At 36.8% G+C, this 27226-nt stretch overlaps 1 protein-coding gene across 1 annotated transcript in view; it reads left to right on the top strand.

The window, feature by feature from the left end:
* LOC136264092 (uncharacterized) overlaps positions 1–27226 on the top strand; it is a 167986-nt gene that overhangs the window by 63151 nt on the left and 77609 nt on the right. Inside the window, exons 21-33 of the mRNA XM_066058781.1 lie at positions 3287–3463; positions 8805–8971; positions 10354–10408; positions 11159–11281; positions 11339–11444; positions 12102–12277; positions 14169–14327; positions 19054–19160; positions 20174–20280; positions 24034–24157; positions 24209–24267; positions 24326–24531; positions 24596–24717. Coding sequence (XP_065914853.1) covers positions 3287–3463; positions 8805–8971; positions 10354–10408; positions 11159–11281; positions 11339–11444; positions 12102–12277; positions 14169–14327; positions 19054–19160; positions 20174–20280; positions 24034–24157; positions 24209–24267; positions 24326–24531; positions 24596–24717 — 1688 coding nt within the window. The remainder of the gene's footprint in view (positions 1–3286; positions 3464–8804; positions 8972–10353; positions 10409–11158; positions 11282–11338; positions 11445–12101; positions 12278–14168; positions 14328–19053; positions 19161–20173; positions 20281–24033; positions 24158–24208; positions 24268–24325; positions 24532–24595; positions 24718–27226) is intronic.

Raw genomic sequence — 27226 nt, 5'->3', positions numbered from 1 at the left:
GAAATCATGTTTTCTCTCTTAATCTTACTGCAACTATTTTTTCAGATTGATAAATGTGACTAGATCTGTGAAAACTCGGCACAATCGTGCATTTTTCAAATTCCTGTTTATTAAGTATTTATAATCAGTGTATCCTCAGGTAAAGTTTCAGCCTCATATTCCAACAACTTTCGAAGCTACAGCCCTACAAAGTAGTAACAACAGAGACATTTATTTGTACAGCCAGTTAGGCCCCGGCCGATTATGCCGGCATAATTTAAAGCATAATAGGCAGGCAAAAGCATCGAGCATAATGCTGGCATAATAGGCAAAATACACAAGCATATTGTTACCAAACCTAGGCCATTCCATCATTCTTTGAGTTCCAGCTCGAGTTCCTGCAAACAACGATCTCTCGAACACTCTTCTAGAAGATCCAGCCATTAAGTAGCGCCTTAATACTAATAACTATAATTATTACAGAGTGGCGCTATAAATAAAGTGCCATGGCAGCTGGTGAAGGTGTACTAGCACAACTCAGTGAAGCGTCGTCTGCATCGAGTGATGAACAGGACAGTGATGTCGATGATCATGATACAGTTAGTTTAATATCTTCTACCTCGGGGACGTCTAAGACAACATCGCTAAGTGAATGTCATGGGGAAAGTAGGAGTACCTCTGCTACTGATAACGCTTTAAAGAGAGCTCCATCATCTCTTCTCTCAGTATTACAGCAAGCTAAAACATCAGATTTAAGTCGAAAAAGAGCAATTCGCAATAATCCACCTAAGGGAAAGAAAAGAAAAGTATCTACTGGCACTGGTTCATCTGCATCAACTTCAATGAAATCAGTGACCCCAAGAGATAGGTGCAATCGATTCCCGAAAGAGTACTTGACTGTGTCTGGTGGAAAGCTCTTTTGTGGATGTTGTAGAGAGGAGGTGTCAATGAAGCTTAGCAGTATAAAGCATCACATTGATTCCAATAAGCACAAAGTGAACAAGGAGAAAGAAGCCAAGAGAGTATGCGGTGACAAAACTTTAGCCCAGCAGTTGCAAGCATATGAAAGTGAAACTCATCCTAGAGGTGAAACTCTATCTGAATCGCACAAACTGTACAGAATAAAAGTAGTGACAGCTTTTTTGAAATCAGGAATACCACTTCAAAAGGTTGGCGGACTGAAAGAAGTTTTGGAGATTGGTGGATACAGGCTGACAGATGAAAGAGGTATGCGTGACCTAATACCATTTGTTCGTACTAATGAAGGGAATAAGATCAAGGAAGAGCTTTCAGGGAAATTTGTTTCCATAATTTTTGATGGCACTACCAGGCTTGGGGAGGCTTTTGCTATTGTACTACGGTTTATTTTAGCAGACAAAATTGTGCAAAGGTTGGTAAAGCTACAAATACTTGCAAAGCCAATGAATGGTGAGGAACTAGCTCGTGAGGTTATTAGTATTTTACAAGTTACGTATGGAGTAAAGTCAGATCAGCTCTTGGCATGCATGCATGACCGCGCATCTGTTAATGGTGCAGCCATGAGAACAATAAACGTAGTCTTTCCCTCACTTGTTGATATAGGATGCTACTCTCATACCATTGATTTGGCAGGAGATAAGTTTGATGTTCCAGTACTTGATGAATTTTTTCGACTGTGGGTCAGTTTGTTTGCTCACAGTTCACGGGCAAAAGTTGACTGGCGGACAACAACTGGGATTTCAATTAAGTCTCATAGTTGCACAAGGTGGTGGAGCAAATGGGAAGTGCTGCACCAAGTTTTCAAATATTTCGGTGATATTGTCTCATTTTTACGAAATACAGAAGCATCACCTGCAACTACAGTCAAATTACTGCAGTTGTTTTCTGACAGGCAAAAGCATGAGTATCTGCAGCTTGAACTAGCAGTAGTTATTGATGCAGGTGAACCATTTGTCAAGGCTACGTATAGCCTAGAGGGAGACGGGGCTTTGGCATTCAAATGCTATGAAATATATACCAAACTGCTTAGTGCTATAGAATTACAGCACTATCCCAATCTCTCTGCTGTGGCAAAAAGGTTGACAGGCAGTGTGCATTCCTTGCTTGACAGGTTTATGAAGTATGGGAAAGATAGGGTTACACCTGTTGTGAAGTATTTTAAATCTAAATTTTCAAATGAACTGTCTAAGAGTCTATCAATTTTTAAAGCTGCACGAGTCTTTGCTCCATCAAAAGTGAAAGAAGTGGCACCAGATGTTAGCATTGTTAATTCATTATCAGAAATAACCTTTTTGAACAACAAAACAACATTAGACAATCTCAAGTCTGAACTCCCGCAGTACATTGCGGTATCTGCAGATACATCGCCAGAAGTAGATGTCATGTCCTGGTGGGCTGAACATTCACAGGAGTTACCGCACTGGTCATCCGCTGCAATGATGGTTGCTCTTATACAGCCTTCATCAGGTGCTGTTGAAAGAGTATTCTCAATTTTAACAAACACTTTCAATGCACAGCAAGAGAGTTCCCTTCAAGATTATATTGAAGCATCCCTCATGCTGCAATATAACTATTAGTGACACTATCAGTGCATGTAAAAAACAATCAGTAATTATACTAAAACAATATACATGAATGTTATGTACTGTACTTGTAATGTAGCATAATAAGAAATGATGAGCATAATTTTGAGCATAATGGGCTATACTTTTGAGCAGTGCTCAAAAGCATAATGGGCAAATTTTTGAGCATAATAGGCCGGGGCCTACAGCCAGTATAGGAAAATAAATTACAGGTGCTTACTAAAATGGTTGTAACTTATGAACAGAATAACATACGGAGTTGAAATTTGTACTATCGTGTTTGCCATGAGTAGGGGGATCGATTACTGGGTACGTTTTCCTTTCATCAGTTTTTTTTCATTGCATACAAAGGTGAAATTTGTGAAGAAAAATTGATTGTGTATGATTGCTTTAATGTGACATAACATAACTTGCGTGCCCTTGGGTCTTAGACTACTGCAATAAAACAAAGATGTTCAAACTCCTCTTGAGTAAGCGAATAAGAAGATATCCAAGTTTTTGCTAGTCTCTTTCTTCACTAAGAAAAAGGCATTCATAAAATTTACGCAAGTTTTTCAATAATATGCAAGTATTTCACCCATTGTATTCAATGCTTTATACTGTAAGCGCGATTGTCAGGTTTTCGCAGATCCGGTATAAACATACAGTACTTATCCAATTATTAGTATACTATGTTTGATGTATGAACTGTAAAATGGTTGAATTCATTCATATAATTCAATGTTTTTGTAAATGCTTTTGAACAGAACTCCAGAGTTGCTGTTTTTGACCATGACGGTCTACAGTCAAACGAAACACCAGTAATATTTGTGGGGAAATACTTGGAACATCTCTGCAGTGATAAAGATGGATCTGTAAAGAAATACTTCTTACACAGCAGGTCCCAGCCCAGTAGGTTGATTGATGGGAAAACAATATTACCAGTAAGTATGTACACCTGCATGGTTTGTAAAATGACACATGCATGCTTCGTAAAAATGCAGTGTTTATTAAGTATTGATGTATGAAGTAGGGACCCATATAAAGTAGCTCTTTGGCCTTGACTACTAGAGTTCCTGTTTGTATTTAAACCATACTGTAGATTTATGCTGTACCTCCTGCATGTCAACTTTTTGATTGCATGTAGCAGCAGCAGCAGCAGCAGCAGCAGCAGCAGCAGCAGCAGCAGCAGCAGCAGCAGCAGCAGCAGCAGCAGCAGCAGCAGCAGCAGCAGCAGCAGCAGCAGCAGCAGCAGCAGCAGCAGCAGCAGCAGCAGCAGCAGCAGCAGCAGCAGCAGCAGCAGCAGCAGCAGCAGCAGCAGCAGCAGCAGCAGCAGCAGCAGCAGCAGCAGCAGCAGCAGCAGCAGCAGCAAAATTTTTAGGTATATCCTCCCAGCTAGAGCATGCCTTACATCCAGAGTGTGGTTTGCACACTGCACAAGTTGTATCAACCAGTTACCAATTTTCTCATTCCCCTCATTTTAAATGTTGTTACCCCCTCCTTCACAGAAGAGTCTAACTGTGTCTACCATTAACTTTAGTGTTAAATATAATGAAATCTACCAGTGTCAATTTAAAAATATGAAACGCTGAATTTTTGTCTGCCTGACTACAGTCAAAAGACTAAGGACTAAATAAATTATGCATTACGCAAACTCAATTATAACAAACATACACATGGCATGTTCCTTGTGAGGATCAGATGACATTCTTGTTGTTGTCTTCCTCATACAAGAAAATTATCAACTTTTGTGTCATCACCTTCTTTACCGACACATATATAGACATTGTACAATTTTTTATTCGAAGCTCTTACACTACTATAGAAGGAGTTTTTGAAGTTTGCTGCTATATGAAGAACAGATAGCTGCACTTTAAAAAATTGGTTTTGCTCCACAGAGGACAGTGTCCACACCCCTTATTGATTCACGTGCGATAACTCCCGAAAAATTCAATCAGTCAACATTACAATATGTGTAAATCTCCTGTTGTGTGTAATCATTGCTTAGCTGTGAAAATAAGAATGTAGTCTTCAAAAAGCCAGCATTTAAAAGTTGGGAATTCGAAGATGGTGGTCTAGAAATGACTGCGATTTTTAATGTGTTAGCTCTAATACAGCTGACGTAGAACTTCCATCACTATAGATCTGTTAAACTATGTATATAGCTTCATAAGACAGCTTACAGTTGTCGCTCAATAGTTATGACTCTGAATGTAAAATGCAAGATTATGGGCAGCTATTGGCATCCTAATAAAATTATCTTACAGCTTCTGGAGGGTGCACCTCAATTTAGACCACCTGAATTATGTAGCGTAAATCGGATGGCTGCAGGTTCGAGGCTACCCAGGTCCAGTCATGGATTTTTTCTCCTTTCTCCAACTTTTCAAACACACCTTAAGTAGCTAAAGTCTTTGAGCAGGCTGTAGGACCAGGTGTCTTACAGACCTTCAGCACTTGTGCTGTAAAGCATTAATAATAATAATTAAAAAATGTACAAATTTAAACTCGAAATATACTACGGAATTTGTACTGCACCTTTTATATGACATCTAGAATTACCACTGCTACAATTTTTTCAATAAAGTTTAGTCAAAATTATTCTCAGAAGGCTAAATTTACAAAAAAAATCTTGTGAGGGGCTTGCACCTAGACCATCTACTGTAGATAGAGCATGCTGAGTGTGCTTTGCATACTGTAGTGGCTAGTTGTATCAAACAATTGCCACTTTTCTTAGCAGCTCACTGCCCCTGTTAGCATCCCCCACACCTTTGGAATCCTAGGTCCGCCTCTGTTGTGCTTTTTTAAAGTTGTGAATGGCTGTTCTATTAGAGTATGGTGTTTCAATAGTCATATGATTGGGTTTTGTGTTATTATGGCTTTGTAGCTATCTCTATAATTTATTTTAAAAGATTTGAACTATGGTAAATTTAAATTTTAGATTTATTGCTATAGGCAGCTTTCCCTGTAGGCTTGACAAAATTAATATTGGTATTTTTGTGTCTGTGAATATATGTATGTGACTGGCCTGGGGAGACCAATCTTATTGCCCATGATAGCAGATTTGATTTTTCATCAAGAACACAAAGCTACATGAATAAACTATGAAATTTCACAATCAGCTAAATTTAAGTGATCTGATTTTACTGGCTGCCTTTCCCAAACACAGTGGCAATTCATACGAATGGTCTGTGACTTTAATTGAGCTCTGGCCAGCCTGGGGATAGCTGTATGTGACTGTACAACTCCATAGTGTTGAAGAAATACCTGCACTGTAAATTCCCTTTTATTTTAGCCAGTTATGATACCTGAATGGCCCATAACTTTGCTTAATTCATCTCTACACCTTCCTTTTTAATTTTTAAGCAGCTTCTTTCCCATTTCCAGTCCCCCGCCACCCACCCTTTCTGGAGCTTGCGTGATACAGTCAACATCAAGTTAAAAACTATCTGAAATGGTGGGAAACTTAGTTGTTGGCTAGTTGTACAGTGGATGCTCTGGAAGGTAAAAAATTGGTGTAAAACGTGTGAAAATTTGGTAACCGTACCTCAACTATTGGCAGCGGCAACACACTGAATACTTAAAACCAGCATTTGTCGATACTTTTAAATAGGCAATAAGATTGGTTTTCCCAGACTAGGTTAGATTGGCACCAATCTTGTCAAACTACAAATGTGTGAGAGAATAAAAGTAACTCTTAAACCCGCAGAGAACGTTTTGGAAAGGCATGTTTACACAATATGGGCACACATATCGATATTAGGTGGGGTAACTTGACTCTTACAGCGTACAAATACACATAGATTAAAAGTGTGTTTACTGGGCTACTTGGAGAAGGTTAAATGAAAGCTGTAACTACAGTGGCCTACTTGTTATAAAGTGATGAATAGTGAAGAGTCGTGTCTCTGTGTTCTAAAGTCTTACCACATGTTTAATTTCGACTGTGGGTTTACTCACGTGAGTCATGTATGGAAAAGTTCACGACGAAATGAATGGAAGCTGTTGCAAGGCGATAGGATCAACTACCATCGAGTTATTGACCATTTTACAAAGGTATGTAAAGGGTTTGCATGTTTCCTTACCAAACAGTTATTTTCACGGCTAGTTTTGGCCTCACCATTTAGCGTTAGGATAAAACCCTAAGTATCATTTTAATCCTTGCTACATCACAAGTAGAATTACATAAATTGTATAGCCATAGGATGGACGCTTCAAAAGTTACACCACTTTGTGCAAAGCATGCATGTTTGTTAAGTTTAAATCTAGTTTTCTGGATTATGTGAGTTTAAGGGTTAAGAAGAACACTGATTGCATACTTCATGGTCAATAACTCGATGGTAGTTGATCCTATCGCCTTGCAACAACTTCCATTCAATTTGTCGTGAAATTTTCCATACATGACTCACGTGAGTAAACCCACAGTCGAAATTAACATGTGGTAAGACTTTAGAACACAGAGACAGAAAACTAGATTTTTGTCAATTTCTTTCAAATTTGGTGTGTAGCATACTTCATGCATATCTTCATGTGAAATTTCCATATTTTTATTTACTAAGGTTTTATAGTACAACTGCTGAAGGTCTGTAGGACACCTGGTCCTATACTCTGTTTAAAGTAGAAGAGACCACAGAGCTACTTATGAAACACATTTTGCTCATAGCTCACTAGTGTGGTGTTCCATTTTACAGTGCAATCACTCTTATCCAGGCAGTCTGGTACATACTACTGTCCATATTTCAGAAATATCCGTAACTAAGAAATGCATGCTAATATGCTGAAGTAACTGTTTTAAATGCAGGAGTGTTAGTGTTGCTATCAGTTAGTGCTATGCAGTTTAGTGGGCTGAGGGGGAAGTCACTACAGAGCATTCATGGTCACTCCTCCGTGGGTAAGTAGAGTTCGAGGAAAACAGGAACGGGATGGGAACGAAAAGCAGAAACGGCAACTACCTATGGAAAATGCCTGATAAAGGTCATCATGTAATATGCAGGTTGGATAGGCTGGATTTTACAGCACAATCTTTCTTTACAGCATTGTTTGTATCCTTCCACTAAAACGATCGAAACACTCTAATAGACAATTACGTGCATTAAAATACTCTAATACAGCAGTCAAGACAGCAGTCAAGAATGTTTTGTTAGCTATCTCACCAGGGACCTTGATGTCCTGTGAATTGATGGACTATAGCTGTTATAGATTAAGTATATAGACTAGCTAAGTCATCAATATTGAAAGTTAGCTACTCCCTTGAAACTATAAACATTTAAAAATATTCAATTATTATAAAATATTTTAGTTAACTGATATGCCTAAAGTATAGGCTTCGAAAACAGCACCTAGACTGCTTCCAGATAAGAAGTCATATGATGGGACTGGTGTGCTTGTCAAGCTGAAGTGGCTCCAAAGAGTGGTCCCCATGAATGGCCGTTACTGGTCATATTGTCCTTAGTCTAGCTCTCCCCATTGGAGCCATGCACCTACAAATACTGCAGCTATCACGTACATATATGCCCTGTTTTTTTCTGAGGTTGCAGGTACAACTTCCCACATCTACACTGTCAGTTAATTAGAATCCTTTGTAAACCTATTCATGTAAATGTTATGCATGACTTCAAGGGAGTAGTTAACTTTCAATGTTGATAACTTATACAGTATCTATGACAGCTATAGTCCATCAATTACCTGGCTTTTTTAATGCAGGTCCCTAGCTGCACAGTGGAATAGTTAGTGAAACATATTTTACTGCAGGTGAATGCTCTATTAGAGTGTTTCAATTGTTTTAGTGAAAGGATCCAAACCATAAAAACATTGTGCACCTAAATCCATTATGTATATTGCATGATGACCTTTATCAGGTATTTCTGTGGGTTGTTCCTGTTCCCGCATTCCGTTCCCGTCCCATTCCCATTTTCCTCGAATTCTACTTACCCTCCCCTCATGTGTTGTAAAATTTTATCACCCAGCAACCAAGTGGTAGTTGTTATTAGTAGAATAAACAAGTCACTTAACAGGTAAACAGCAACCTTTAGGCTCCCTCCTTGTGCTTTCATCTAACCCAAACTTCATTATTGTCAATAGACTACAAGCCTTGTGACTAAATTGGGCTGTCTGGACAATACAGGTACCTGGATAATAGAGGTCCGGATAAGGGAGGTTCCACTGTACTTGGTGCCATGGTGATCATGTACTGTAGCAGTAATGTGCCCTCTGTTTACACAAATTGTCTTCATGCCCATGTACATATGCAAACATTAAACTAACTAGTTCGCTGTACATTGTTTATGTTAGTCTCAAGAGATAGTCCATTATGCTCCTAATTATGACAATGGACAATTACTTCGTCTACTGATTGAAATCTACAATGGAGTACCAGAATCCTATGAAGTGTTTCATTGTAGTGAAGACTCTACTGAAGAAGATTTGAAACTGTTTTTGCAAAGGTCATCTGTATTCAAGTGAGTGTACTGAGGAGTATTGTTTACTAAATTATATAGAAGCATTGCATTGCTGAATAACAGCCATCAATTACAATTGTGCCTTATTCGTGTTCACAACTCAAACAAAATTATTACAAGAACTTTGAAATTGTGTGGTTGCAAATTTTGTGCATACTTGAATAAGCATCGCCTTAAAATGTTAGCAGCATCAGCTGTGCTGTTTTCCTTAGTGCACATACGTGTATCAGACTATAGACCTCAAACCAGTAACATCGTTGATATATAAAACTGTACTTTTAGTGGATTGGCTTCCAAAGTTAGCACCAAAATGAACTGAGGTGAATCTGATTATTGTTTTTTGTCAAGAAAAAATTTTAGAAAGAACAAGTGACTGAAGAACTATAGGAAAAATTATTTCATGCACTTTGTTTATATTTGTGATCAATGTACATAAAGATCTGTTGATGGCTTCTAATGTTGCAAGCCAGTACATATAGACATGTTGATATACATAATGTGGTTTTAGTTTCAACATGACATTTGACAGAATAAATGAGTTTGTATAGATCAATAATAATTCTGTTTGTAGCCAGCACTATTAATTTGCAATAGCAACCATATTATAGCAAGTGCGCAGGTGCACACTTTCAGTTGTTTAGGAATTTAGAGTTAAAAACTGAAATTTTGGAAGATAGGTACTTACCCTAATAGAACACATGGGATAACACACGTACAAACAGATATGTTTCTAACTGGCCTGCCCATGCCTACATCAGATGTAATACATATATACTTACCCAAGAAAATAACCTATACCACCTGGATTACTGGATTTGAACCCATGACCTAACTACAACAATTGCATTTAAGGCAGTTGCTCTACTACAAATTTACTGTCTGTAGAAAAGGCATGGATAAGTTGAATGGCATGGGTGTTTATGTGTGATTAGCAAATATGGTCTACATAAAGAATTCAAGTAAATTATACTCTACACCCTCTGCATTCAATGCACTGTTAATCACTTAGATATGTGCATCCACTGTTGAGAAAATTATTAGACACCATTGTAAATGTAGCTAGATGGTCAGATAATCAGACAATTAGATGGCTTTTTAGTTATATATTGCTGTTTACAAGCCCTTAGTAAAGTTTGCCCATGTGACATATCGTTCGGAAGTGTGGCCATGCCGCTGTGTTTCTGTAGTGTAACTAATGCATAAATTTACCCTGTTCATAGTATTATAAAGCATCAAAGTAATTTTGTGGCATTTCCATATGTGCCTATAAGGAAAAGCTTTAATTAACGTCCTGGTATGGTTTCCTCATGTGAGTAAATGATGACAAGAATGATTATAGTAATGATACAGCTGTATAACTACATATTATTTTCTTTTTGAAGACATTACACGTTTACAATTTTGGAAGTCAACAAGCTTCCTTACAGACTTCAAGAAGTAAGTAACGTTGAAGAGTAGTGTTTTATTGTTGGTTCATACTGATCTCAGTTACTTAGGGAATGTGTTTTGTGCTGTACGTGATGTTATTCTGTTTAGTGTATGGAAAAATTAGAATTTTTTGCATTTGAGTAGGGATCATAGAAACGAAAAGCAACAAATTAAGGGAGGTCATCTATTCCTGCAGTTATATTTTAATTCTTATATCAATCATGGCTATAAGCATGATTAATAATTATTAAGCCATGCATATGCACAAATGAATTTACGTCTGTATGGTTATGCAGATATAAATGTACATGTGTTCATGGTAGACAATAAAGATCCCTTCCCTCCTTTAGGGTCAGGTGCAAGGAGCCCAGCGTGCCTGCATTAAGAGCTTGGCGGTGGTTGGGTGGCATGTGAACAAGCAGGCCACTTAGCTCCCTTATGGGGGGTGGGCAGAGGACCTTGCATTTTAATGTAAAATTTTTACTTACAGTGACTTGTTTGTTTGCTTTCTTGTATGAACTATTGTATGCTCAAATGCATAATACATAGGAAAAAATTGAGTATAATAGGCCAGGGCCTGCACGCACGTAAACAGTAAATTAAAATACTAAAATAGTAATATTAATAATGTGTTATTACGTATACGTATATCAGCTAAATACATATGTAATGCTAATAATTTTCATTTCATGCTGCTTTCAATATCTATCACTACAAAATTCCAACAGACCAATCTTACATTCAACTTTCATTCCTCAGGTCATCTTACATCATCATTCACAAAGAGTGCAAGAAATAGAATCACCCTGTAACTTGAATTACATCGAGACAAATGATTCGGTATTACATGAGATGCCTTGGGTAGTAGTGAAGGAATACAAGGTATACATACGTATGACAGCTAAAATTAATAAAAATTGTGATACCAATTTTTTTTAGCCAAATGGACCATGTTTTGATTGGCCACAAGCAAGAGCCATGTGTGAAAACTTTATCAGCAAAAGAAATCCTAATTTTACATTGGAATTAGTTTATGGCTGTGCTGGTATGTAATTCATATGTATGAAAATTGTAATGTGGTAGTTGTTATCACAAATGTGACCAGATTTGCAAAAGTACCTTTTCATGCAAAAATCAAAATATATTATGTCACAAACAGTTAGCTATACTGTTACACTAATGATTTCCACTGTTATTTTTCTGTTGCCCTGCTAGATCTGCTTTCTGTGTCCTTGTTTCTGGAGTTAGTATATACACAGAAGTAAATTTGAGACCTGGATACCTCTCTGGAACTCATATGGATGTGGCCAGACAGCAACAGCTGGATGGATGTTTTCTGGGGCTGTAACAAGTGCTGTCAGTTGATAAAGAGCTTCCAGTGGCCTCAAAAATTTAGTCTTGCATTTGTTGCTCCTGTTAACTTTCTACCCACCACCTCTATTATTACTACATACTGCCTGTAACTATAAACCCAATAGTGCTCAAACTTTGTATAGTATTGTTGTATTCTACCAATACAATAGGTACCCATGTAAACGTTAGCTCCACTTGTAGTGTAGATTTGCTTTATCCATTGAACTATGATCGATTGGATACTTTAAACCATGATACTGTATCTAATGTGCAATAAGGCACTTTTTGATATATATAGCTTTTACATGCATGGTCAATGTACATACTGTACATGCTATTTATGTTTTAGGTGATGGGAAAACACATTACATCGAGAAGAACCAGCTGGTTGGAAATCACATGATTATTGCAGTGAATGAAGCATTCAGTGTGCTAAATACTATTTCCAAACTAAGAATGCTTCCAACTGATCAAAATTGTACTATACATTTTAACTTCACATTTATTCCACCATCCAAAGTACATGTAAGTTTAATAGTCTAGATGTATTCCTGGTACCAGGAACGGTTATAATAGACTGTTTTTTCTAAACCATAAAGTAAAAGATTGGCTTTTCTCAACTTTATATTTATTACTGTTGAAACCTCACAGAAAGTACATATAAAAACACAGATAATTCAGTTGGGGGAAGGGTTATAATTAACTAATTATATAATGTAGTAGGTGTCTTTAAATTGATACGTATCATCCAGAATATTTGGGAAGAAATTAAAGTTTCATATACTGAGGTTAAAAAAGAGGATTCAATTCATACAGAGGGAATGTTGAAGCGTTGGGGCTGTCCATGAGTAACTGGGGTTGTTAAAGTTTTGGGTTTTGATAAAGCCATGAATTATCTTGTGATATACAGGTAAGTTGAGTTTCAAGTAGGTTATTCTTTGTTCAAGAGATGGCCACTTAGCATGCAAGATCATTGCAAATTGTTTTTGTCACAGTGGTGGATGGGGTGAAAAGGCACTCTGAGGCATGGTAACTATGTATATAGACTGTAACTATACATTTGTGGGTAAAATTGTCATTTCATAACTGAATCTTTTCATTCCAAACTTTAAAAATACTTGAAGATCTAAAACAGTTTAGAAAATGGTATGCATAGAATGCTTTGATTTTTGGGAGATAATGAGGTCTTTAAAATCCACTAAAAATGCTCTTCCAAGCATATTGTAGGCTAATAGCATATAGTGGGCAAAATCACCCAAGCCAACATGAGTTTGTTTTCTCCTTCCTTTTATAAGCATGCCTAAAGCAATTCAATTATGGGAGGTACTGTTTAAGGTTGTAGCTACGTTTGTGAGGATGATTGGAGAAGTCCAGTAATATGACGGGAAATTCTGTTTAGCCCCCATCTGTTTTCTAGAGTGTTTCAAGCATGTTTCGTCTTCAATTAAACTGTAGAAGCAGTTTACCAAAGACCTAGATGGGTAAGCTTCTTTGTAGAATGATTATTTTGAATTATTTGTAATATGGGTGTGGTCCGTACACGAAACCAAGCCTGGTATTTATACTGCTGTTGCACCATAAATCAGTGCAACGACAAGTTGTCGTCATCGTAAGCACTCAAGCCAACTGTTACATTAATTCACTTGTTCTTCACACTACTATGACACCATGACACGTGCAATGGCAGCAACTGGACAGTTTATTTTGAGTTGATTATCTTCACTAGTGTCTGTCTTCAGGAAGCAGTGATGAGGTATTGGCTTCAATTTCTCTCCAGCTCTTTGATGAAGAGATGTTCAGTCTTCCACACTCATGTTAAGATTGGTGATGATTTTAAAACGACATCTAATCCAATCACACAATAACTCCACCTATGTGCCCATATAAATTACTTTCATTTTCTCAATCGGTTAGAGACCACACCCTCAGATCTTTGTGTTTTAAAAACCTTGACTTTGCCTCAGTTTTAAATTCATGAAGATCCTTGCGCTAGGTCTCTAACCTACACTCAACAGTAAAGTAATTATTTTAGAGGGACTAATCAGCTTGAAGGTTATGGAGATGCAACTTAATGAGAATGGGAAGTGCTTTGTGGGATTTGGTCACTGTACATGTACATTGTACAATAGGTAATATCTTTTAAGCAATACAATAAACTGATTTTGGCTTAAGAGTACTGCTGGCTGTTGCGTTAGAGTACAGTGACTTACTCAGCTGACTAATTTTCTGGAAATGGTGAAACCCTTCTAGAGCTGCATCTGCCCAATACAAAAGCTTTTAATAACAGAATATTTGTAGATAGCTACATACGTGTATATATAATCTTTAAAGATTGCAAAATGTATAACATGTATTTGTGTAGTTACTAAGAATCACATTTAACATCATCTGTAATATTATTCTTGTTGGATATCAGAGTAAATCAAAGTCAGAAGAGAAGTCAAAGTATGAGACTCTTATGGACACACTGGCCTGGTTTTTCTTCAAGTTACTGATATTTGGATATGTTGAAGATTTAGAAACTGGAATAGCATTTCAGCTACCTGGTGGCCTTCACTGGAAAATATTTGTGGAGGTAAATGCCTTTATGTGCAATATATTATCAGGAGCTCATATGCACCTGATATTATGTACTGAATGTGCTCATTAAATCCTCAAATTAAAATATTGTTCTGCATACTGCCCTAAGGAGGATTGTTCTCTTTATAGTAATAAAAATTATCTTTTTAAAAATGAAGTAGAGTTCCAGTGATAAAAAGTATTGAAATACGATATATGAATGATGATAGCTATTACAATGTAACCATGTGGGAATTGCCCTCCATTGGCGTATATATTACTAGTGCCATCTATTCAATGTCAAAGTAGGGATTTTCCCACACAGCCATGTTGTAACAGCTACCATCATTCATATCTCTTGTTTCACTACTTTTTGTTGCCTATTTCATTTTAAAATTAACAATTGTTATTTGTATAGTTGGTTATCTTTTTGTTGTAGTGTAGCTATGTTATATATATGTGGCTGCGGGTATTGGCAGTTTAAAAAAAAAATTCATTATCCGGCTATTTGTGAGTGTTTTCTTGTTTTCAACACTGGATTGGATGTTAGATGGACTAAGATAAGTTAATTTTTAATGGCTGAATTTTGGATGGCGTCCTGGTGACAATATAATAACAATGCAACAAACCTTTTTAGTAAGAATGAAGCTGGGATCCAAGTGATAAAAACTAGTGCAGCAAACTTGATGATATTGCAACATATATTGACATGTTGTAAATACACTGGTTTGTTTTTTTTTTTTTGTTATAGTATATACGTAGCTATGATGTACATGTGTGACTATTCTATTAGAATATTGAACATGGCTGCTGTAATAAGGTGACTGCTTTATGAAGCAATACACTGTGTTGTGCGGCCAAGTACAGCCAGTGCGGGCATGCAACAGACAAGTGTGTGTTTTACAGGAACAAAGAAAACATTGTTTTTATGCATCTGTAGCTTGATGGTGCCTGATTGAAAATTAATCTGAGGAAGGGTGGAGCACCTATTGTTTCAAATTTCAGCTGAATCTGCCGAGATATGCGCCTTCAAAGTTTGGCTCACTTTCTTCATATTTTTCTTCATCTTTTAGCTTCACTTAAAACTACTGCTATAACTTGTGCATCAATTAAAAAAAAAAATTGGAGGGCAGTAAGAACATAATGCAGCACATTTACAGTTTAAATTTCGTACATATTGTATAAAAAATGTAAGAGTTATGCATGATGTTTCGAAAATTCAATAATGATACTTTTTTATCATAGTCACAGAGTAAACCACATGAAGAAATGACTTGAAAATCGATCTATACATGGAGTTACCATCATAGTGGAAACCTTCAAAGTTAAGCTCCAAACAAATCACCCTGGAAAAAGTCACCCAAAAGAATTCAGCTGAAAACAAGTCACCCTGTAGAGAGTTTTTCCACAAACAAGTCACCTTGTATACTAGTGTATATTCTAGTGTATAGAGTTCAGCTACGTAAAACTCAATTCAGGCAACAAAAAGTCACCCTGTAAAGTTCAGCTGTGTTACAAATCACCCTGTAGGGTTACAGTCAAGTCACCATGTAGAGAGTTCAGCACTAAAAAGATCAGCTACAAACAAGTCACTCTGTAGAGGGTTTAGCTACAATAAAGTCACCTTGTACTACAAAAAAAAGTCACTTTGTACAGTTCAGCTAGGTTATAAGTCACCCAGTAGAGAGATCAGCTGCAATCAGGTTACCCTTCAGCTACCCTGTGGAGAGTTCAGTTACAAACTAGTCACACTGTAGATAGTCCAACTACAAACATGTGACCCTGTATGAGAGTTCAACAACAAACAAATCACCCTGTGGAGATGTCAGTTACAAATAAGTCACCCGTGGAGAGTTCAGCTACGAAAGTATTACCTGTGGACTGTTGAGCTATGTCCAAAAAAGTCACTCTGTAGAGAGTTCAGCTACGTGCAAACAAATCATCCTGTGGAAGGTTCAGCCACAAACAAGTCACCCTGTAGAGAGTTTAGCTACAAAAAAAAATCGCCCTGTGAGATCAGCTACAAACATAGAGTTCAGCTACAAAAAGTCACCTGGTAGAGAATTCAGCTACAAACAAGTAGGGTGATTTGTTTGTAGCTGAACTCTCTACATGGTGATGTGTTCGTAGCTGAACACTACAGGTGACTGTTGAGAGTTCAGAAATAAACAAGTCACCCTGTAGAGTTCAGTACGAACAGTCATCCTGTAGATATTTCAGCTACAAAAAACACCCTGTGCAGAGTTCAACTACAAACACAGGGCTGGAGGAAGCAATTCTAAAGTGGTCAGGCCAAGTTAAAGGGTAGGCACTATGAAATGCTGATCACTTTGTTGTGCGAATGCTATGGGGTCTGGGGGCATGCTCTGCCACAAAAATTTTCGAAATTGCATGCTCTGAGACTAAATCTGAGGCTATTTTCAGCTGTAAATTCCCTTCCAAATTATTGACTACATGTGTGTTAAACTCACTGCATATCGCTACATCATGTATTCACATTAATTTCTTACATTATACAGTTGTAACACAGTTTTTTTTATAATTACTATACACATGCAGCATGAGTCTAACATTTGAAACTGATAGCTACAGCCGTATATAACTAATTTTAATGTGATGAAGCAGTGAATAGCTAGCTAAGCACTAAGCTATCCAGGCTAATCCAGTGCTCAGATATTCATCCAATTTTGTAAACTTCCATGCAAAAAAGCTATATTATATTTATTTCGTATTTGCTACTTCATAAGAGTGTTCCGGTTGACTTAATACATTGGTAAATACTTGAATGCTCTATTAGGGTGACTGTTCTATTATAGTGTTTTGATCTTTTCCATGACTGATTGTCACGGGGAAGGATTTAACAGTATAATGTAAATATTCTACTGGTATTATATCACGATTCTTGCATGATGCTTTAGGCATCTATCATTCCCAAAAACATGCCAGTATAATTGGCCAGTGCCTATCAGCAACTCGGATATATACTTTTTAAAATCACTGCTGAAAAAGTGCTCTGGCCCTGCAAACAAGTCACCTTGTGAATAGTTCAGCTACAATAAGTCACCCTATAGAGAGTCCAGCTACATTGGAAGTCACTCTGTAGAGAGCTTAGTTATAAACAAATTACCTGTCAAGATTTCTGCTACAAACCAGCCAACCTGTAGAAGAGAGTTCATGTGATGATTTTCATATAGTGTTAATTTTTAAAAAAAATTGCATCATTATAAGCAAAAGTGGAAATATTCACAGAATTCAGTTATTAATGTCAACCTCCTTTCTGCAATAAAGAAAAAAGACAAATAAAAAAGCTCCAAAACCGGCCATACGTAGGCCAGCTTTGGAGTATACAAATACAAATAGAAGTGATATCTGTACTAAAACAGCCAAGCTGTGAAAAAGGTGCGGCCTCTAAAAGACAGGGTGAAAAAGGTGTGAAATCCAAGGTGGCAGCTGTGATGCTATTTACATACGTTAGTGGCGAAAGTTTTAATAATAACAATTTAGGTGAATTTTTGTAGCCATTTCTTGGCTGCCACCTTGGATTTCACATCTTTTTTCACCCTGTTTTTTCACACCCTTCTTTCACACCCTTTTTTCACAGCTTGGCTGTTTTAGTATAGATTAGAGTATCTTGAATGAGACTCGGGCAGCTGGCCTAAGTGATATTTTCAAAGGGCATGGTTTTTTATGCAACACCGAGCCATGTTCTAAGTCAGCTAGGAACAACGCCATTGGTTCTTCATGATGTTACTAGGATTCTTTCATAGGGATTCTTTTTGTTAAATAAAATTTTCTGTAATGGTTTCATTGGAAGCATTTTAAGGGGTGGTGTGTCATTTTGGGGTGTGTGTGTGTGTGTGTGTGTGTGTGTGTGTGTGTGTGTGTGTGTGTGTGTGTGTGTGTGTGTGTGTGTGTGTGTGTGTGTGTGTGTGTGTGTGTGTGTGTGTGTGTGTGTGTGTGTGTGTGTGTGTGTGTGTGTGTGTGTGTGTGTGTGTGTGTGTGTGTGTGTGTGTGTGTGTGTGTGTGTGTGTGTGTGTGTGTGTGTGTGTGTGTGTGTGTGTGTGTGTGTGTGTGTGTGTGTGTGTGTGTGTGTGTGTGTGTGTGTGTGTGTGTGTGTGTGTGTGTGTGTGTGTGTGTGTGTGTGTGTCATTTTGAGATCCTACTATACAGCGTTTGTAAAAATGACTGTTGTAACAGTAGAATTGCATTTAATAAAGTGTTTATATGTATGCTATGCATAGATCTCACTATGTTTATCAGTACAAATTTAAATTTGAAGCTTCACATACATACGTGAATTCCAACTAGTTTGCATTCTTCTTTTATAACAGCTTTAGTGTCTGGATGGAAAACCAATAGGCTGTTAAAGTTTCAGCATTACGTATCTGCTGAATATTGTTGGGGTTATACGTAGCAGTAGAAAGCACTAGCATCAATAGAATCAATTTGTACAATGGAATAAACTATAGAACTTTATTTAAGTGATCATAAGTCACAAATGCATGGAGTTGGGACTTGTCTCATTGTGTTCACTATGAGCTGACATTCATCTTGTTTCACTGCTTTCTGAGACAATTAAAACATAAATAATATTATTATTTTTAACTCATATTCTTTTACTAAATATATTTCAATGAGATCTATTGTAGAAACAAAATTATGCAAACTAGTGTGGCCTTTGCTCAGTGAGTGCAATGTGTTACATATGTATATGGCTAGGAGTATGTTTAATCTTTTTATAGGTTCCATCACATGCCCAACAGGATGCAGACATCTCTTTAAAATTGTTCCTGAGTAAGATTCCTGTATTTAACATAGTCGGAAAATCAGTTTGTATAGACAAGACAAGGTTGGCAAAGTTACGTAGAATTTTATTTCATGTATCATGTATGCAGCTACGTATATACTGGCATCATTGTTAATCTATATGATGCACTTTTAGAATATGTAGTTTCAAAAAAAAAATAATCACAATTTTTTTTTATAAAGCTGGAGTTGTGTATTGCAGTGGTTGCATGCGTATGACCCTTTGCTGCTATAGCCATTTCTCATTACTGCCATTCATGTTGAAACTTTTCATAACGTTACAGAGTTTTTCTATTGAATTTGTCATCTTTGCAATTGAATTCAACACACATGCAGCAGAATTAGGTGCTATTGCATTAGAATTTGTCATGTTTAAAGGAAATTTCATCACAGCTAATCGGTAACCACCTGGCTAACCAAGAACAGTATGCGAGTGAAACGATTTTTGACTAACAAGACCTTGTGGTGATTAGTTGTATTCAGTACTTAATTTGTCTACAGCATGCTTGATAAGGGTTCCTATCACTATTGACAGAGATCATGCCATCAGGTACACACCAGAATTTTACACTTTTGAAAACACTATTTAGAAGCAGCTTAATATAGACATCGATGTATGCCAACAATAAATTACTGAAAGAAATCCACTGCAAACAGCATTCATAACAAAATTTCCTGCAAATGCGACTAATTCTTATGTAACAGTGCCTAATTCTACTATACTGCAAGCATGTCAAATTCAATTGCTAAACCAACAAATTCTATTGTAAAATCAGCAAATTCTACTGCAAAAGTGACAAATTCAATTGCAAACAGGACAAAGTGATGAATTCAACTGATCCTTGGACAACTATGTGTGTGCTATACATTCATGTACATGCACTATGGAGACAATTTAGCCAACACTCACTAATTTTATGACCAATTGACACCTAGTTACTCCAATCCATCACTGTTCTCTGTTAAGTAATATTGCCATAATTCTTTTTGCAAGTGTAATAACAGGTTGAATTATCGCTGTATGTAACATTTTATGGAATTGTGTGTGTTTTATAGGGATTATGATATTGATGAAAGTGTTCAATTAGTTTGCAAATACCTGCATGCTTTTGAAAATCGGAATGATGATAAAAAGGGAATCAATAAGCTGTACGTGGATGCTAGTAAGTCACATGTGATCACCTGTGTGTTTATGTGTTAAGCATAGTGGTCCTATGGTTGATACTATTGTTTAAAAACTCTTTAGTCTTGTTTACAGTGTATATGTTTGATCCTAGCTACGGTTGGAGTGTGCAGGGTTGATCATGCACGGTAACAATTACATTATCCTGCATTATAGCACCTGGTGTCAATGCATACATAGTTACATTTATGTGTACATAAGAGCAGCAAGGTTAATGAAAGCTTGAGTAATCAGCACCAATTTTTTTTGATTGCAACAGAAGGCAAAGTAATTATTGTTAAACTAGCAAATATAGAACAGTTACATTCTCCAGAAGATTATGGTTGCACTTTACATCATGTATGACTACCGACTAGGTACTTAGTAATGATTACAAATGATAGCAACCTCATGGTACATAAATAGCAATAATTTTGTTATAAAATTATTTGTTAACGTCTTTTTTGATCTCAGTTTCCATACATTAGCTTCAATGGTGGGAATGCCAGTTTATCAGTTTTGTAATTGCTCTGTATAGCAGCCAACAACCACAGAAGCCATTAGGTGCAACAATAAAGTAATATGATAAATACATAGTAAATCAGATTTCCTGACATAGGAAGCCCTCTAAGCATAACAATCAGTGATAGTCTAAAGTATCCAATCAGTTTCTGAAGCTATTTAAGTGTTTAAGCATGACTACATGTGTCAAGAAATGTTGTAGTGAGTTGTGCGGCCCAAGAAGCCAACACGCAATACCGTGAGTATATTGACTGGAAGAAAGAAAACACAATTTCATGCATTTGTAGCTTCGTGCTGTCTTTACGAAATGAAATGATGTTTGCTGTGGACACTCCCTCCACCGTCAGTACTCCACATACCAAATTTGAGCAAAAATGCTTCTAGCATTCCTGAGATATGAGACTTCAAAAATTGTCTCAGTTTCTTCATTTTTTTCTTCTTTTTGCACACTTAAAAAAACTGTCATAAAATGCAAACACCATATCCGATTGCCTTGAAATTAAGGGGGTACAAAGGTGCATCTTGATACCAAGTTTGGCTGGAAGTCAAGGAGTTACAGTGGAACCTCAGTTATCCGAACCCCTTAGGACCAAGGGTGGTCCATATGTCTGAAAAGTCCATATCTTTGAAACTGTGCATAAAAAACCTTAAAATAGCATAAGGAAAATTTTCAACAATATCAGTATTTTTAACTACCCTAATAGAACAGTCACTACTTTAATAGAGCCATCATTTCCGTAGTTCTGTTAACCAAGAATCTGGATAAGTGGGGTCCAGATAACTGAAATTCCACTGTATTAGCAATTATTCACAAAAAATAGTACCAATATGTTGTCACGCTGACAGGGTAAACCTTTTACAGGAAGAAGCTGAAAATCATTACATGGATAGGTTAAGTATTGAACCTCAAACCTTTTGTGGTTTGAAAGAAATTTATCTAAAGACCATGAAGATACAGTAAAAAAACCAACAGTCTGTAACCTTACACAATTGAGATTAGCTAATAAAAATAATTACTTGCTACGCCTACCAGAAAAACTTCCCAGGGGAATGATTTGTACAGATAGATTAATCATCTTAGAAAGGCCCTTCAATGGTTTAGAAGAATCAGACTTAAAGCCAGAGTTATACACGAAATCCAACTTGGCGTAGCAAGTGCGAGATCGAGATACTCTACTACAGTGGAACCTCAGTTATCCGAACCCCTTGGGACCAGGAGTGGTCCATAAGTCTGAAATGTTTGTATCTCTGAAACTGTGTATAAATACTGTAGCCTTAAAATAGCATACAGAATTAAAAAAATAACCGATTTTCAACTACCCTAATAGAACAGTCACTACTCTAATAGAGCAGTCATTTCCGTAGTTCGGTTAACCTAGAATCCAGATAAGTGGGGTCCGGATAATTGAGGTTCCACTGTAGAGCAGTCACTGTAAAAGAGCAGTCACCCTAATAGAGCAGTTGGCTAAGAAGTAAATCACTCTATTTGAAGCGTTCTTGTAGAGAATTTAACAGTTACGTATAAGCCACTTTGTATAGAGCTCAACTACAAAAAAATCACCCTGTATAGAGATCAGCTAGAAACAAGTCACACTGCAAAGTGTTAAACCACATTTCAAGTCACCCCGTAGAGAAATCAGCTAGAAACAAGTCACCCTGTAGAGAGATCAGCTAGACAGATGTCACCCTGTAGAGAAATCAGCTAGAAACAAGTCACCCTGTATAGAGTTTAGTTACATTTCAAATCATCCTGTAGAAAGATTAGCTTGAAATAAATCACCCCATAAAGAGATCAGCTATAAACGTGTCACCTTGTTGAGAGATCAGCTAGAAACAAATCATTGTGTAGAGAGATCAGCTATATTTCAAATCATCCTGTAGAGAGATCAACTTAAATCAAGTCACCCTGTAGAGAAAACAGTTAGAAATAAGTCACCCTGTAGAGACTTCAGTTGCATCACAAGTCACCTTGTTGAGAGTTCACCTACAAGAAAACTATCCTGTAGAAAGTTCAGCTATGTTGCAATTCTTTCTGTAGAGAGTTTAGTTAGGTTATGAGTCACTCTGTGGAGAGTTCAACTACAAACCGTTCACCATGTAGTCTACAAATCATTCACCACATAGTGTAAGAGTACAGCTATGTTACAAGCCTCCTTGTAGAAACTCAGCTACATATACATTTCCTTGTAGAGTATTTAGGTATTTTGATTAATCAACACAATTGTAATAATTACTAAATAATATTGCTAAAATGCACATGTACAGTAGCTAAACAAATCTTCTCCCTCATAATCCTCATTGCTGTAGAAAAGGAAAAGACAAGTTTAAAGAAATACCCAAAGCTGGCCATAGGCTGGCTTTAGATATAAAATTACAAAAAGAAGTGATATGTAATCCAAGTCCTGTAAAAAAAGTGTGGCCTCCAAAAAAGCTGGAGTAAAAAAAGGTGTGAAATCCAAAGAAATGTCTGTGATGGTAGGTTTAATGGCAAAAAATTAATAACGACAATTCAGGTGAATTTGGTGCCAAATCCTAGTGGAACTTGGAGGAGGCAATGAAAATTCACCTGAATTGTCATAATTAAAATTTTTGCCATTAACCTACCATCACAGCCATTTCTTGGCTGCCACCTTTGATTTCACATCTTTTTTCACACTGGATTTTTTGGAGGCTGCACCTTTTTTACAGCTTGGCTGTTTCTTGATTAGATATGATTAGTAGGCAATCGGGAATAATTGTACGTACGTACATACGTACTTGTAATAGTTGAAATTGTACCTGGCTTTGCCTCATGCAATTAAGTTTGCAGTTTTGATTAATCAATTACTAAGTCGATTATTCAATTGATTATTCGTTTAATCTATATGTAGCGAACAACACGCAACTACACTTAATCAATATAGTATAGTATCAATACTGTACACAGTATAATAGTAGTGGTAGTCTACACACCGGCTAGCCTGCTGTACATATTCCTGGTAACCTAGGAAGCGAATTAGTTGGATCTGACATCAAAGCTGGGCGTGGTCATTTGATGTTTCAATGAATATTAGAATTTTTTGTGATTATAGATGTTTGTGATGCTTGTTAGATTGCATGTTGTGAATGAATTTTGTACTGATTTTGATCAATGAGGATTAGTTGTAATGGACAGCTGTTGAGTGTTATTGTGTACATTAGATGACTTTAGTGCACTTATATGTTTATGTGCCTGAAATTTTTGTTAATGTAGCTAAAACACCGGTGACATTTGGCAGTGATCCTGACTTGAAAGAAGAAGAGTGTTATCATCTTCTTAATAAGTACATGTCACAACATGTAGCATCTAGTAAAGTGTTACAAAAACTCTTTGTCAAGTAAGTTAGCAGTCATTCTTTAAGTGATTGCCATAATTTTATCACATATAGGTATATGGAAAGAAGATGTAAATTTTTAGAACGATTTCCTGCATTTAATTATAATAGTGGTATGTTTGCTTTAAAGATCTACACAGTGTGAATGGCATAACTCATGTTACATCTTAGGTTGCGGAGTATTCTTTGATCATAAAAAAGTAACACCAGATGAGCTCAATAGAATGATTGCTGATGAAATGCTGCAAAAACTATCTACAGTTTATTACACAAATACCTCTAAACTTGGTGAAGTGCTAATGGAAACAATGTTGAAAGAAGTTTCTGAATTTTGTAAAGATGTTCAACAAGATTGGGCAACACAGGAACATCAGCAGGTATAATCACTTGTTTATCTATAAATTAAGTATTCTGGCATTATATATTACTTTAATCATGTAGTTAATATATGAAGTCACAGAAGGTTCGGGTACTATACATTTGATAACACTGAAGCCGGATAGTATCAGTAAAGAGAAGGCTATGAAGTTCAAAAGGGTGGGAATTGCGATTCCTACACTTAAGTACGTACATACGTATGTATATGTGCAGCTAACGTATCTAGTTGTGTATATGCAAAGGTAGTCACCAAGAAATGCATGGCTATTAAGCATGTTTTACTAACATGCTGTGGCTAACAATGCTTTAGCAAATTACCTTGGCCGGTCACCTTTAGTTTGCAACTTTTACCACTACCTTTAAGCTTTTTACAGGTAAGCTGATTTGAAATTGATCTGACTTCATTTGATTTTGCATATGCTAGCTTCCAAAACTCAATGGAGTTGTTGGTCTTAGTTACCTGCTATTTTTATCTACACATTACCATAAAAAAGCTGTTCCTATGTAGAGCCTTTCTTTATAAGCCTATCTTTTAAAGTATTAGTTAGAACAGGTCGACAAGGTTTCTACGCTATTTAGAGACCCAAGGATGATGTGAATGAGGCTATACCCACCAACTTAATTACCGAGGCAGCAGGCCTAGGAAATTAATTATGGGTAGCCAAGCCCACATCATCTGCGGGCTCTAAATAGCACAGAAACCAATGTTGACCCATTATAAGTGATTTAGAAATTTTCGTAAGTTAAGGAGTAGAGAGAGTGGCATTGGCCCTTTAGTCAACTAAGTCAAGTTGATTGTGTCATTTCCACTGCACTGGCATGGCACAACAGCACAGTGACATTTATAACATTACATAGCAATATAGTGCCAGTATGAAGTAGTTACTATGTCTTGTCCAGAAGTAAGCTATTAAGAAGCAAACTGTACATGTTAGCATCGTAATTTATCAAGATTATTGTGTCAGTACCACACCATGCCAGAAATTGGTGTATTAGTGAACACCTAGACTATCTGAACCAGGGATCTGAATGCTAATGATGTCTGTCTTGTCCAAAAAGTAAGCTAACAGTAAAGACATTTTGTGTTTGGCTTTGCCGATTTTCGTTTGATGAATGTAGTACATAATCACCTTGCGAGACCACAGGTTACTAACTATTTAGCAACCTTGCCACAGGTTTCTGTTGGATTAGGCCTCAGACATCAAAGGAAATATTCGTAAAATTTTCTAATCATATAGAGAATTTATTTGATATAAGTGTAAGTGTATGGTGGGTAATCATAGCAAATCAAATTTGGATGGTTATGTCTGGATGTATTGCTGTTATGCAAAAATTTGTCTTCTTTATTGCATCTGATTTGGGATAAAATTTCGGTGGGCTAACACATCTGTATCTGTTTTGCCTAGACACAATTGAATATCTTTCAGAAGGAGTCAGCTTTATATGTGCTTTGACTATTGACGAGAATCCCTGTACTCTTATGATAGTAAAGGTGTACTATTGAGGCATAATCTTGCAAAAATGAGGCACTAAACCCACTGCATCTCAGAAACCAACAAGTGCTACTTATAAAACCAGACAGGTGTCCATGCAGTTTGTACTATCCCTTTCTAACTACATAGGCAATACTACCATGTGTATATGATTAATTTTAGTATAATGCTATTTTCAATATAGCTAGATAATTAGTTAATAAATTGTACTTTAGTAGGTATTGTAATTCATGAATTATTTTGTATTTCAGTAATTATATTGCTATGCACTGCTAAGGAAGAGTAACTCGAACAAGCCACAAATTACACACTGAAGTGTCTTCTCAACTGTATCTACTGGTTTTTCTCATGCAAATTCTTTAGAGAAAGCCTCGAAGTTGTCCTATATTTTTATTAGCGTATATAGGTTCACCTTGAGGAATTTGCTTGACCCATATTTCAAGCTGTCACTAACAAACTGTCTTAAAGTGATAGCTAAAGTAAATACTTGCACTAGACAACCTTCATTTCTCACATACAGGCTGCATTAAGTATTAACACTTTAGTTCATGTGGGTGCAGAAAGACAAACAATATATAAATAAGCATACAAGAACCTGAATGTTTTCAGAAAATAATTTCAGGAAATGAGGCGTACGCCCTCAGCCAGCCTTCAGCTGGCTGTGGGTGTGTGCTTGGTTTAAAATATGCAATACAACTGAACAAGTTGTATACATTTGTAGTGGCGTGGCTCATGAACATGTGCAGTATTGAGTCTTACATTAGTTGAATCGTGATTGGTAGGTATGTGTGAAGAGGTGGAAATACAGTGGAGTAAAACTAGCAGCTCTGAAGGAGTACATGTCACACCTACAGTGTAATTTTACTACACCATAACTATACAGTTACTATTGACAAAGTAGGAATTAATAATAATGTAGCTGCAGAAGTATGCAACGTCCTTTGTTTCACTAAAATCAAGACTCACGGTAGTGAGTCGCGCGGCCAGTAAAGCAGAAACGCGCGCCGCAGACAATAAATGATGCGACCACTACGTGAGGATTTTACAAGAACGGACGTTGTCAAATTCGGCCTTCCTGTAATCCACCCGTCACTTACGCTATCCCTCTGAAACTCTGGAGTTGAACTCATCGTGTCACTAGTAACTACCACACAAGCAGTGAAGCAAATCCATGCCGATTGTTTCGTGATCGAGGTTGCCG

Source organism: Dysidea avara, chromosome 8, assembly GCF_963678975.1.
Source record: "Dysidea avara chromosome 8, odDysAvar1.4, whole genome shotgun sequence".
Classification (NCBI taxonomy): domain Eukaryota; kingdom Metazoa; phylum Porifera; class Demospongiae; order Dictyoceratida; family Dysideidae; genus Dysidea; species Dysidea avara.
The sequence above is the reverse complement of the archived record's forward strand: the minus strand, read 5'-3'. Positions and strand labels throughout refer to the sequence as shown.